The sequence below is a fragment of the Chiloscyllium punctatum genome, chromosome 13, assembly GCF_047496795.1.
Source record: "Chiloscyllium punctatum isolate Juve2018m chromosome 13, sChiPun1.3, whole genome shotgun sequence".
Classification (NCBI taxonomy): domain Eukaryota; kingdom Metazoa; phylum Chordata; class Chondrichthyes; order Orectolobiformes; family Hemiscylliidae; genus Chiloscyllium; species Chiloscyllium punctatum.
The window spans coordinates 88,100,022-88,114,349 of record NC_092751.1 but is presented as its reverse complement, the minus strand read 5'-3'; the positions used below and the strand labels follow the sequence as shown (position 1 = coordinate 88,114,349).

The 14,328-nt window shown below is 38.0% G+C and overlaps 2 protein-coding genes across 6 annotated transcripts in view; one reads left to right on the top strand and one right to left on the bottom strand.

The window, feature by feature from the left end:
• The window catches only part of LOC140484623 (progestin and adipoQ receptor family member 3-like), a 34,185-nt gene extending 30,758 nt beyond the window's left edge, over positions 1-3,427 (top strand). For all 5 annotated transcript variants that reach the window (XM_072583146.1, XM_072583147.1, XM_072583148.1 and 2 more), the window contains one exon: positions 1,038-3,427. In XM_072583146.1, the coding sequence (XP_072439247.1) occupies positions 1,038-1,177 (140 nt within the window). In that variant the 3' untranslated portion in view covers positions 1,178-3,427. The remainder of the gene's footprint in view (positions 1-1,037) is intronic.
• Positions 3,428-6,619: 3,192 nt separating this feature from the next.
• LOC140484620 (AP2-associated protein kinase 1-like) overlaps positions 6,620-14,328 on the bottom strand; it is a 99,198-nt gene continuing 91,489 nt past the window's right edge. Inside the window, exon 16 of the mRNA XM_072583138.1 lies at positions 6,620-8,106. Coding sequence (XP_072439239.1) covers positions 6,908-8,106 — 1,199 coding nt within the window. The 3' untranslated portion in view covers positions 6,620-6,907. The remainder of the gene's footprint in view (positions 8,107-14,328) is intronic.

Below are 14,328 nucleotides of genomic sequence, written 5' to 3'. Positions count from 1 at the left end.
TTCCAGCCTTGGGCGACTGTCTGTGTGGAGTTTGTGCATTCTCTCCATGTCTGTGTGGGTTTCCTCCGGTTTCCTCCCACAGTCTAAAGATGTGCAGATCAGTGAATTGGCCAAGCTAAATTGCCCATAGTGTTAGGTGCATTAGTCAGAGGGAGGGGGGTCTGGGTGGGTTGCTGTTCAGAGGGTCGATGTAGACTTGTTGGGCTGAAGGGCCTGTTTCCATGCTGTAGGGAATCTAATCTAATCATCACTTTATTGGTCTGCTGATTGGATTGTAAAGTATCTATACTTCAATTTTACACTTAATATGCATTGTCATCTATTATCAGTTATTAATCAGGCCAGAGAGTTAGCACATCCATGGCCAAGTCTGAGTGGAGATCTTTTAATTTATATTCTACTGACCTTGCTCACTCAGTGTTTGCACCCTAGTAAATGATGCAGTGTGATGGAGCAGGCTTCTAGGTTTTTGATCATATAGACATAGCAAAATGAGTAGACACAGATGGACTCCTACATTAGGAGGGTGAAAATTCAGACTTCTCAATCAGAGATTCATTTTTTAAAAAAAGGACAATGTTTAATTAGTGCATTTAGTATAAAATCCAGTTTAAAGTTCATTTGTTATCTTAGCCAACCTCAGGCAGGTCAGCAGTAGAAATTCTCTAATTGGTTTGATGTTGTCATGGAGTAGGTGTAACTGCGTCTAGAAGATGGCAGAGTGGTAATTTCACTGGGCGAGGACTTCAGACACTGCCAGACCTGCTCAGTTTCTCCAGCATTCTCTGCCTGTTTCAAACTTCCAGCATCTGCAGTATTTTGTTTTATTATAAGAACAGAATATTATCAGTCGAGTAATATTGTAGAATTTAAGAATCGTAACCGTATTCCCTGTCATGGTGAAATATATTTATATTTGGAACTGAGTGATTAAAGACATGTTTGGTTTTAAAGCGAATCTGTAATGTGAAGATGGTTAGTTATTCCATCCATTTGGATTTGTGATTTGCTTTCTAATCAGAGTTCTTGTTTTCTAGGTGGATACTTGAATTACTTTGGCTGTAGTCACCAGTGGTGGCATTTCTTGGTTGTATTAATGTTCTATTGGTGGCATCAGACTGCTGTCCACATAATGCATTATAGACATGAACAGCCATGTTTAAAAATAACAGAATAAATTGTTAAGTTACAAGTTTTCCAGCATTTCCTCAAGAGGACTGCTTTGCAAATAAGAACAAAAAAACAATGCTAGTAATTAATTCTTCAGTTCTACAAGTCTTCTAATCAACTGCATGATGGCCTTCTAATTTACTTAAAAGTGAATGTGTCTCGATTATGTGCTGAAAGTTTGAAGATTGTACTGTGGTACATTCTGGTACTGTGGCGCCTATCAGTGGTTGCTCAGACGTTGCATGAAGCCACCTTTCTAAGCAGCTAAGCGGATGGCTGCCTGTTTTTCTAACCCTTGGATTGCGCCAGTAACTGCTCAGTATCACAGTGTCAAGGTGGTGACAACTAAATGCCTTTAACTGAAAGCAAATGCATGTATTTGTAAAATACAAACTGTATTGAATTGTTTTGAGGTGCATTATATTGCCTGCCTTGTTCATTGTTCTACATTTTGTAGAAATGAATTAAAATGTACTGTAACATGTATGCTGCAAATTTAATATAACTAGAGGACAGAAAAGCAATTGTACTGCATGCAAAGTAGCAAACTAAACGTTTACATGGTCTAACCTGTGCTGCTCCTTAATAGTAATAGTTTTCCTGACATTTAATACGTGATGACAAGCTCTATAATCACTAAATTTGGCTTTATGTTGTGAAGTAACCAATTCGTATGGAAGATAAGTGCACTGACCATTTTCAAAAGGAGATTATTTCATAACTGGTCTTGTAATATTAATTCATTTTGTAGAAAATAAAAGTGATGTGGGAGCTAAGTTTTCAGAGGAAGGAGCGGAAAGTTGCTCAACTTTTTGTTATTTTTCTAAAAGGGGAAATTATATGTTAACCTTTAGTGATTGTATCCCTGCCACGTAACGTTTTATTCTAAAATATTATCCTGGACCACATGTGTTGGTAAGTATTAGAAACTAATTTCAGGAAACGCTCAATCTGCAAGTGGTTTTACATTCCAATTCACATGAAGAGCAAATATGTATGGAGCTCTAAAATTGTATTATGGTTGCTGTAATACTTGGGGGCATAAATGGCTATTTGGATGCATGCTTTAATTTCTTGGAATATGTGGATACAAGTTCCAAGGGTTTTATTGAAAAGGCTGATGTAAAATAGGAATGTGGTTTATACACTTTGCTAATTCACGGTGCATTAGCTTTGCACTAAGTCTGAATTTTCTTCAGGATTCAGTACCATAGTCAGCAGAGATCCCAAAGAGTGTCCCAATTGCACTGAACTTGTCAGCTAACGTCTTATAATTAGAAGTGTGTTTCCTATATTCAAATGTTTTACAGTTTAAATTATCCACACTATGTAAAGTGGCAAAATTAAATCTCGTATACTCCAGGCAAGATTAACTTTGACTTGAAGAAAAAATTATCAATCTTTGTTCTGATACAGTATAAACATAGCCATGTTTTAGTAATACACAAGGATATATTCCCTTAGCTGTGATGTGTGCAATCTACTAAATGGATTTGGTATAAAATGCACAAATATCCAGAGATCATGGATTACAAAATAGTTGACGCCATGATAGTGAAGCTGTATTATCTGAGAAACTCGGTGCAAGGAGCAACAATTAATTCACGAGAAAGACTCGACCGGTATTGAATGACCTGCAGTAAAATTTGAGGTTTAGGTATCTTCAGTTGTCTGGTCACATATTCTGCATGTCCATTTTCTCATGACAGTCATGGAGCTGCAATCATTTTGTTCTAAATTGTGTGGAATGCTAAATTACAGAATTTTGCTACTCGTCTTCCCTTTGAGCTGATCAGCAGCTGGTAGGTAGGTAGGTTCACAGTGCCCATTCTTACAATTAGCATGTCACCTCCACTCACTGCTATTCCCAGTTTCATAGTACTTGTCTCCAAGAGCTCTGTGTTTACAAAATATCCCTCTGATGTGAAAAAAATGCTTTTGGTCCAGATAGTTTAAGATTGATGGCAACATAAAATCATATTCTATTATTGTTCATGTGGATTGGTGTTTTGTTGCAAAGCTCCTTGTGCCAAATTTGTCCAACTATTGGAGTTGGTCTATTATTGAAAATATTCTGCTCGTTTCCTCCAACTTTGTTTAGCTGGAGGTAGAGCTGCTTAAATCAGTATTTGCTTATAACAAGGCAATATGTCTGTTTTTGCTATTTAAACCATTTGTCTTTTGATATTTCTTGAGAATTGTTTTGAAAATGTTTATAATAATGAATGTTGCATCTTCAATAAAGACTTTTGATTAAGTTGTGTTCCTTTGTCTACCACCTTTCCATAATGTCTAGAAAAATCTAATGCTAAATGACTAGCTGTATCATTACATTACATTCCAATATATTCTCAATACACACATTGCATTTTATATTTTAAGCATCAAGAAAAGAATCTAGTTGTCAGAGAATGGTTGTATTGTTAAGTCATAATCATAGGTAAAGCAGTGACTTACTTTACAATATACAATGGTATCAATGTAAGCTTCTAATGAAATATTTGTCTCTATTATACATGGCCAAAGGCATTAGTCCCTGTACTGGGCTCCAATGCAGGATGCACTAGGTGGGACATCTTCACTGCAGGCTTATCATAAATGACTAAAAACACTATCTACAATCTTCTAGCAGTTTTGTGCTGCATCAGGAAATAAGTTCTGACGTTTTTGCTACATAAACAAAGTCGTTTTGACTTCAGTCTTATGAAAAATACAAACTGAATCCAAAACTCCACAGTATTGCATTGTTGAATACAACAGGGAACAAATAGATTAACATTTTGTTCTGGGTCAACACAAATAAGATATTTAACAGTAAAGCTGAAACAAAGTTATGGATTCCATTTTGTAGTGCATTAAGTTACATTATTTTGCATTTTCAACTTGACATTTTTCAGAAACTCTAAAGCCAGCATCACATCTGGCCAACAGCCACACAGTGATTACTTAAAAATCAGCAATTGTGATTATCGACTTAGAATGTCAGCATTCGTCCTGATTTTACAACAGTGTAATAATTGTCAGGAGCAGCAGAATATAATTATGCTGGGACATTGCATATTGAGAATAATGTGCTCAAGATGCAAAACAAGTTGTTTTTGTTTGTTCACAAACTAGATTTTACCCAGCAAAGAACATTACAATAAATTACATCATGGCATTATTTAATTTTGGTTGATTATTGATTTTAAAGGCTGGAAACATTATGTGGAAGGGGAAAACAGCCCACGTCAATGGGAAAGAAGAGATTGACACAAGGTACGAACATCCCCACAGGAAGGAAGGAAAGTGAACAAAACTTAAGAGTTCACTAAATAAGTAAGGAAATTAAGACCAAATTGAGACAGCCTTATTTCACATTTTCTTCTGATTTTACTAAAGCATAATGATGCCAGGAATGTAAAAGGAAGTAAGAAAATATGTGGAGTTTGGAAAAAGGATTATGAGAGACTGGAAAAAAAGCAATGTAGATATCCAGGATAGTTATAATGGGAATAAAAGACTAAAATAAAAATTATTACTAACTACTCCTCCATTTTTACCCCCTCAAGTCCTTGAGTATTTTTAATCACTGCCCAAATCCACATCTGACTCTCTGATCAAGTATCTGGCTGATTGAATGCCAAAACTGCTTTTACCAAAGTCACCCTTCTCTCTCATTGACACACAACTCTTTCCAAATGTACTCATCTCCATTTTCAACTCATTTTGTCAGATTCCATTCTTTTCTATCTAATGGTAATCAGCCAGTCTTCTTACTTTCAGTAATCTCTGGTCGACCCCAAGGATTTATCCTTGCTCCTTCACCGGTCCTATTTCTCATATACATGATGGACCTGCCCTTGGTGACATTACCTACAAATAGAATGATTTCCCCATATACGTTTAATGCCCAACCTCAATACTTCCCTTGACCCTTTCATTTTCTCCAGTCAGAGGTTAATGATATTCCTTGAGCAGAAGTATAGTCCAACTGAATATTAGCCATTGATGTACAGCACAGAAATAGACCCTTTGATCCAACTTGCCCATACTGACTTGATATTATAATCTAGTTCCATTTGCCAGCATTTATATCATGTCCCTCTAAATCCTTACTATTCCCATACCCATCCAGATGCCTTTTAAATGATGTCACTGTACCAGCCTCCACTACCTCTAGCAGCTCCACACACACCCACCCTGTGTGTGAAAATGTTGCCCCTTATGTTTCTTTAAATCTTTCTCTCTCACCTTAAACCTCTGCCCTCTAGTTTTGGACTCCCTTAGCATGGGGAAAATACCTTGACTATTCACCCTATCCATGCCCCTCATGATTTTATAAACTTGTATAAGGTCACCCCTCCACCTCTGACATTCCAAGGAAAATAGCCCCAGTCTATTCAGCCTCTCCCTATAGCTCAAACCCACTAACCCTGACAACATCCTTGCAAATCTTTTCTGAACCCTTTCAAGTTTCACAACTTTCCTATTATTAAGGAGACAAACACTAAACACAGTAATAAGTTGTCTTTGATTCCCATGCCTGGTCACCAATTCCATCCCTGTCCTTGGGAAATGTTTGAAGCAGAACTTAAATGTTTGGAAATGATGTACTATTTCAGCCCAAGACGAACATCATACCACAGATTCAAGCACATCACTGAGATCACCTTATTCCACTTTGCCAGAAACAAGTTTGCCAAGTCTGAAGCTGATTACGTATTGTTTCTTTCCTCTCGCATTCCACTGTCCATAAACTTAGCTCTCCCAAATTCTGCTACCCATATCCCAACTCACACCAAATTGCATTTATCCATAACTCTGCGCACTGACCTAGGTAAGCTTCCAGTTAAACAACTGCTCCATTTTTAACCACACCCTCATTTTCAAATTTCTCCATGCCCTCACTCCTCCCTGCGCTTAATCTCTGTCAGCCTGCAAAATATGGCTCTGTAATTCTGGCCTCTCAAGCATCCCCAGTTCTAACCATTCCACAATTGGCAATCATGACTTGGCTAGCAAGCCCTTGAACTGTGGAATATCCTCCCTAAACCATTCCATCTGTCATAGATCCTTTAAGGCACTCCTTTTAAGATTACCTCCAAGATCCTCTGTTTATGCAGGACAGTGGATGGAAGGCTGGCCAACAGAACATTATAGGCACATGCAGAGATTTTGGGAGAATGGATAAAGTATGGCAGAGATAGTTAGAGGTGGAAACAAGTGATCTTTCTGATGAAGCAAATTAAGAGTTTTTAAGATATAAATAAAAAATCACATTTGCATCTGTTGGCGATGTGGTGGAAAGAATTTGAAGATCACCTTTAAAAGAACAAGGAGAAGATTAACGGTTTTATGAAATGCCTTACTTGCAAGTATGCTCAAAATGGACTCAATGAACTTGCACAAGGGAAGTAAATAAGTTTATAAATTGAGCATATGGGAGAAAATGCAGAGAAATATGCCCAAGTCTTTAGTTTTTCATGGAAGTTAGCATCAATGGAATAGGTTAAAGTGTCTTTCTGACCATGAAATCAGCAAAACTGACATTTCTCCATTCCTATTGCACAGATTTATTGTAATTAAATAGTAAATAAATATAAATGTAACCTGGACAGTGACAGTGAGGTCTTCACACTCTTTTCATACTCTTCACAAAGTCTGTTCAATTACTTGTAGCACAAATTTCCCAGAATGTTTTCCACAAAGCAAGCTTACAGAAAACATCTCCGTGATGGATACCAGTTTATACAGTCTACTTTGAGGCACTTGTTTCAATATTTGCAGGTACCTTCCCTGGGAATGGTGCAGCAGAAAATGGGTCATCATTGTCCATATTTTGGGAAGAATCTGGACATGTCAGCTGCTCCATATCAACAATCCCATCTGAATGTACCTGTCCTAAATTTCTCAAAGCCTGATTTTGGTAACTTCTATTTCCTTTATTATTACAGTCTAAACGTTCAAAATAGCAATTTTGACTAAAAGGATTTAATACAGAATGGACGTGCGAAAATAATTCAGGTTTCTGCGACTTTAAAAGATTAGTGGCTTCTAAAGGTTCATCCGGCACTAGCTCTTGCTGTTCCCCATTTAGTACATCTTTTTGTCCCATATTTCGGGTCTTGTATGTCATTCCTTCTCCAGGTGAATGCACATGTTCCTCTACAGCATTTGTACTTGCACTCAATATGACATGGCATGTTTCTACAGAGGAACTTCCAGGTTTACCAGGAATTTGTTCAAAAGGAAGATGACCAAATTCATCTGCTTGCACTGAAGAAACAGACTGTGAGCATGTGCCAAGGCCTGTTGACAGTGTTTTGCTCTTGAATGGTGCATTTATGAAAATCTGGGATTCATCTTCACCAATTTTGTCATTCTTAGGTACAAATGGTGCTTTTTTAAATACATCTACATCCTCACCAGTCACACTCTGAACATCTGAACACAAATCATCAGATGTAAAAGATAGTGTATTAGTTTCTAAACCACCCAGTATAAAATCGTTTAGGTCTTCATTAGTGTGGATGTTGGAAGGAGAATCTAGAAGGCCTATTTTACATAGCTCACGGTCAGCTTTTGTAGAAATATGGTAGGCAGGATACTCCTCTTCATCCTCAGATTGGTCATGTAAGTTCTGAAAACAATTCCTACTTAATTCCGTGTTAGAATCTAATTTTGAATCTGGAAGAATAAGTGTAGAAGTCTCCACATCTTCCAGCTTGTTTATCGTTTCATCACTTTTACCTTCCTCATCACTGCTGTGTAAAGTTCCCGTAGAGGGGGTGAGATCACTAGAATGTTCCTCTGTTATTGGTCCCGATAAACAACGTCCTATAAAATGCACCATGTCTCCACAAGTCAGTTCTATTCCATCCTCTGACGTGCATCCCACAACAGCAGGCAGGGTGCTGTGCTTTATCAGATTCACAGACATAACATTTTCACAGCCTGAAACATAACCATAGAATTGGAAATTGGGAGATGGGCATTTGATAGATTGAAGGAGTTGCACATAATAAACTCAGGTATCAGCAAGATAGATTTACTACAATCTATATGCAGCTTCTGCTCACTAATGAAAATTGAGCTGTAGTGTTCCCAAGGAATACAAAACACAATTTTTCACATTAATTGCAGTTTATTTAAGAAGACTTTGAATAAATTTAAGAGTCTACGATTCTCAAAACTCAATTTATTCACATGAATAAAGGCTAGCCAAACGTGACAGAAACCATGTGATGTAACTACATTTTAAAACAATCCAAGTTGATGATTTCACTCCAGCCACATGAAATGCCTATCGCTTCATTGAGGCAAGAGTGCACATTAAACTATCCGCTCATTACTTGCAAAATCTAAAAAAAAAGCCTGGCTCTTCCCAAGACGAACAAAGATTTGATTCACTGATTTAAAAAAACAGAGTTCATAAGGAGGTCTCATGCATACAAAATAAAACTGAAAGAACTGCAGATGCTGTAAATCAGAAACAAAAACAGAAATTGCTGAAAAAGCTCAGCAGGTCTGACAGCATTTGTGAAGAGAAATCAGTTAACATTTTGGGTCCAGAGACTCTTCTTCAGAACTCCTATTCTGAGGAAGAGTCACTGGATCTGAAACGTTAACTCTGATTTCTCTGCACAAATGCTGTCAGACCTACTGAGCTTTTCAGGCAGTTTCTGTTTTTGTTTCTCATTCATACAATTTTTTTTCAACCAAGCTGTTTGTCCAACTGATTTTAAAAAAACAACTTTATTAAGAGTGGGCTTCTTCCTGGTGTTTCGGTTTCCTCCTACAGTCCAGAGATGTGCAGTTAAATGGATTTGAGTTGAAAAGTATGGTGCTGGAAAAGCACAGCCAACCAGGAAGCATCTGAGGAGCAGGAGAGTTGACATTTTGAGCATAAACTCTTCATCAGGAATGCATGTCTAACTGGTTACTGATGAAGCGCTTATGCTCAAAATGTTGATTGTCCTGCTCCTCCGATGTTGCCTGACTGGCTGTACTTTTCCAGCACCAAACTTTTTGACTCTGATCTCCAGTATCTGCAGACCTCACTTTCTCCTGGTTAAATTGATTAGCCATGCTAAATTGCTCATAGTTCCAGGGATGTGTAAACTAGGCGGATTAGCCATGAGCAATTCAGGGTTACAGGGATGGGGGGTGGGGGATTCTGGATGGGATGCTCTTCAGAGTGTCGCTGTGGATTTGATAGGCCGAGTGGTTTGCTTCCACACTGTAGGGATTCTATGAAGAGGTTAGTTGACATTCAGCTGCTCAGATTTGTTATTCAAATCAGTGGTTCAGATTAGAATCATTCTGTCCCTTTGATGTCACTGGCCATTTGGGCGTTTCATTTCTTCCTGGTGGTGGAAATTTGAATAAAGATTTGTGCAGCTTGTGTCTCACACCTGCGCACACACATGGGTGCTGGGGAAAAAATAAGCACTACCGCAATTAGACGGTAGTGTTGGGGGGGGTAAGAAAAATGTTTTAAAAAGCACGAGTGTCAAGCATCCTATCACTCAGAGTTGGTTCTGAGGGAGCTGGATCAGTGTTAAGGACTCTCCATGTGTGTCAGGGTGCTGACTGGCCATAGCTTTTGAAAGCCTTAGTTAGGTCTACACAAATGACATGAACTCTAGGCCCTGTTGAAACGAGCTCAACCCACATTTTGAAACGTTGTGGTCACCTTCAAGTAGCTTCAGCACTCCCTTTTTCATATTTAGCAACTGCAGTAGCAGCTTGATATGCGTGAAAGGAAGGTCCTTCAACAAAATTACTTATAAAGGAAATAAATGAACCTAAGAAATAGGACCAAAAGTCAGGCATTGGACCTCTCATGCCTGGCCCCATATTCAGTAAGATATTCCTCAGGCCTTGTCTCCTCTTTCATGCCAGCTCCTCATAGCTCTCAACCCCTCAATGTTTCAAAACTTTTAAGTTCTCTTGCATTACTTTCAATGATACAGACACCACAACTCTCTGGGTAGAGAGTTCCAGACATTCCCTAGTCTCTTGAGGAAAAAAATTCTTTTGCATTTATTTTAAATAATTGTTTCTTAATCTGAAACTATATCCCCTAGTTCGAGATTCCCTCTCTAGTGAAATCATCTTCTCACCAGCTAACTTGTCAAACTCATACAGAATCTTGTATGTTTCAATTAGATCAACACTCACTGATCTGACCCCTAATGAATGAAGGCCTAACCCATTTAGCCATTCTCAATATTAGCCATCATCTCATGAACCAGCCTTGTAAATCCCATTTGAACTTCCTTCAATACCAGTATATACTTTGGTCAGTGTATTGAAGAAAACTGTACAGAGTACTCTTGCAGACTCACCAATACTCTGTACAGTTCTAAGATTTCCCTATTTGTAACCTCCAATTCCCGAGCAATTAAACCCAAAATTTAATTTGCCTTTTTAATTAGCTGATGCACCAACTTTTGTGTTTAAATGTACAAGAACACCCATATCCCCAATGCTGCTCTTTTCTTTAAAGTGCTTCTTCAGTTAAATAAGTCTACCTTTGACCTTAACCATTCATATATTAAACACCATATGCCAAGTTTTTGCCAACACAACCTGTCTGTATTCTGTTGCAGAATCTTAGTGTCCCATCATAACTTGCCCACCCATTCATTTTATATCAGCAGCTAATTTGGATACATTAGATTCTGCCCCATCCTCCATAACTGTCAACATAGATGGTTAATAATTGAAGCCCTACGACGGTTCCTTACGACGCTCCACTAGCTACATCTTTCCAATCATAAAACATCCATTAATCCTGGTCCTCTGTCTTCTATGTGTTTACCAATCTTCAAAGCATATTAATACGTAGACTCCAAAACTGTGAACTTTTGTGTAATAAATAATCTTTTATGTGGCACCTTATCAACTTTTCTGGAAATCCAAACACACACCTTCTACCAGTTGCCCTTTATCAATTCTGATGTATCCTCTTAAAAATTCAAGAAAATTTGTCAAATATGACTATGTTAACTCTGACTGATTTAAATGCTTTAAACATCTCCACTACCTTTTCCTGAATTATGGACTCCTAGCTTTTTCCCAATGACAGTTGTTAAGAATAACTGGCCTATAGTTTCCTGCTTTCTAACTCCCTCCCTCTTGAAAGGGGCTTCACAGTAGCAATTTTCCAAACCTTGAATGTGGAACATTCTGCAATATTTCGAACAATGCCTCTAATATCTCTGCAGCCACTTCCTATAAAATCTTTGGATGCAGGCCATCAGTCTCTCTTTAGTTCCATTAGATTGTCAAATATGTTGTAACTTGTGACAAGATCTTTCCATCTATTAGAATCTTGCTGATCAAATATTTATAGTGCCCTTAACCATGAAGACTTATGCAAAGTATTGGTTTAGCTGTCAATTCCCTTTTCCCCACTATTAATTTCCAGTTTCATCCAGGAGTCCCACACTCACTTTCACTCTTTTTAAAAACAAAATCTTACCCATAGAAGTTCTTGCTATTTGTTATATTTCTTATCAATTTGCTTTCATAGTCAATTAGCTTCCCTTTTTTTTCCAAAGCTTTTCAGTCACCTGCTAGCTTCTTCAAACAAAAAATCCCAATCCTCTGGTCTACCATTAGTTTTCACTGCTATTTATGCCTTAGTTTTGGATTGATTACTCTTCTTGTTAACTAGTCATTGTTAATCACATCCTTCTTATCAAGTCCTTTTTTTTGACAGTACGTTTTTTTTCCTGAGCACAATGAAATACCTGTTAAAATGTCCATCACTGCTCACCAAATGGCTTGCCCTTCAATCTACTTTTGCAGCCAGCTTTCGACACATTTTTCTTCAAAAGTCATAGGACCATTCAGCTGATCCGATAACCCCAAATTCTCTTTCCAGCCTTTATGCCTGTAACTAATTAAGTCAAAGGAGGCAAAAAATAGTGGAAATAACACCTTGCTTTTTTTCCCCCCACTTTTGGGACATAAATAAAAGCAATTATGGATGTAAGTTGAGGACACTGATTTAAAACAGTTGCTGTCTCTCAAACTGAATTTGACATTCCACCATGTTGTGATCACCATCCCCTAAAGGATCCTTAACTACTAGATCTCTTGATTTATCTACCTCATTACCCTCAACTAGATCTAAAATAGCCCATTCTGGATAGGCTCTGCAATGTCCTGATCTGATAAAAATAATTTATCAGGGATGGTTTAAAAAAAAGTCTTCCATATTACCCTTGCCCACTTGCTTTGTCCAATATGCAGATTAAAATCACCCATTGCAGTTGTGGTGCCTTTTGCACATCTCCATTAGTTCCAGATTTATACTGTGGTGTAACTCATCAGAGGCCTATAGGGGACTACCACCCATGACTTCTTACCTTTGCTATTCCTCTTTTCTGCTGAAACGTCACAATCTATTACATTTATATCACTACTCGGCACTGCATTGATATCCTGCTTTATTTACAAAGCTTTTCCACTTCCTTTACACTTTTGCCTCATCTTCCATATGAAATATTTGCTTAAATGTCTGCCACTCTTCATCCACTGATTTGCCCTTCCATCTATTTTCCCTGCCTGCTTCAAATCTTCCTTCATAATTCTGTAATTGCCCTTATTTGAGGACAGTGATTCAAGAGCTGAGTTGCTCCCCCTCAAATTGAACTTGAAATTCTACCATGTTATTGAATACTCTTGAATAGGGAGTTTCCAGTCTTGGCCACCCTGCAAACCATGTTTCCCAAATTGTTATCAAGTCATATTCATCTATTTCTACTTTTGTGTGGTTAACTCATCTGAAATAGAATCTGTCAATTACAACTCCAAGAGGGGTCTGTTCAATGGTTAAGATATTGAAAAAAATCTCAGGTAATTCAAGCAAAAATTGGAAGAATGTTGTCAGTGCTGTTAGTAACAATCAGTATTCAATAATTTGGGGGTATCAATCAAAGGTAATACTTCAAATGACTGTAGGGATGAGAACTGCAAACAACACAACATAGAATCATTTTTAGAGTGGTGCTGGAAAAGCACAGGTCAGGCAGCATCCAAGAAGCAGGAAAGTCGACGATTCGGTCAAAAGCCCTTCGTCAGAAAGAATGAAGGGCTTTTGACCGAAACGTCCATTTTCCTACTCCTCAGATGCTGCCTGACCTGCTGTGCTTTTCCAACACCACTCTAATCTTGACTCTAATCTCCAGCAACTGCCGTACCCACTTCTGCCCATAGAATAATTGTTGCCTTCTACAGATTTTATGCAGGAGCAGACACTATAAAGTTTGCAGTCCCAGATATCAATTTATTGAGTCTCCTAGTCTAAATCTATTAACTGTTGAAGATGAATGATCAATCTGCTTTCAATGACTGGTTGCGGGAGAAATCACAGGTAGGCCACCAGAACTTTTCACTGTTCTCCGCACTGTGACTTAGAAAGCTTAAAATCTTGCAATTACAAAAATGAGAACCAAATATAATTGATCTTTGGCTTCAACTCTACTGTTCTTCCTACCCAGTCTACTTCTTGCTTCCCCAATAATTCACTTCATCTTTAAAAATATTAAATGGAGCATACAAAAATTTCAAACCTTTGACTAAGTGAATTTCTCCTCATCTCAGTCCTAAATTATCAGCTCCTCATCCTGATTCTACACTGTCCTAGATTCTCCAGCTGGGGAAACAACATTCCAATGTATACCTGTTACATCCTGTTAGAACACTGTTTATTTCAATACCTTTTTTCTGACCACAAATACAATCCCAATGTACTGTCTCAGCATAGAACAATCCTGTCATTCAAGCAACAAGTACAGAAAGTCTCAATTTTAGCTTTTCATCTCAAGGATAGCATCTCTGATGAAACAGTACCACTCTGTAGTAATTGTAACAACATCAGCCAGTGGGACCTCAGAATCAGTTAGAATCAGTTCCCTGATTGGGGCTGTTAATAACCCTGGTTGACAGGTAAAAACAGGATTGTCAGACATCTTGATACTCAGAGCTGGCTCTGAGGGGCTGCATCAGTGTCAAGGACTTGCCACGTGTAAGTAAAAGGTGACAGGATACCAGCTTCTGTGGAGTTATTTCAGTATCAATCCAACTGATATGCTAAACTGACAGTCTTCTGACAACAGCTTTTCAACACAACTGACATATTAAACTCAAATAAAACTCCTT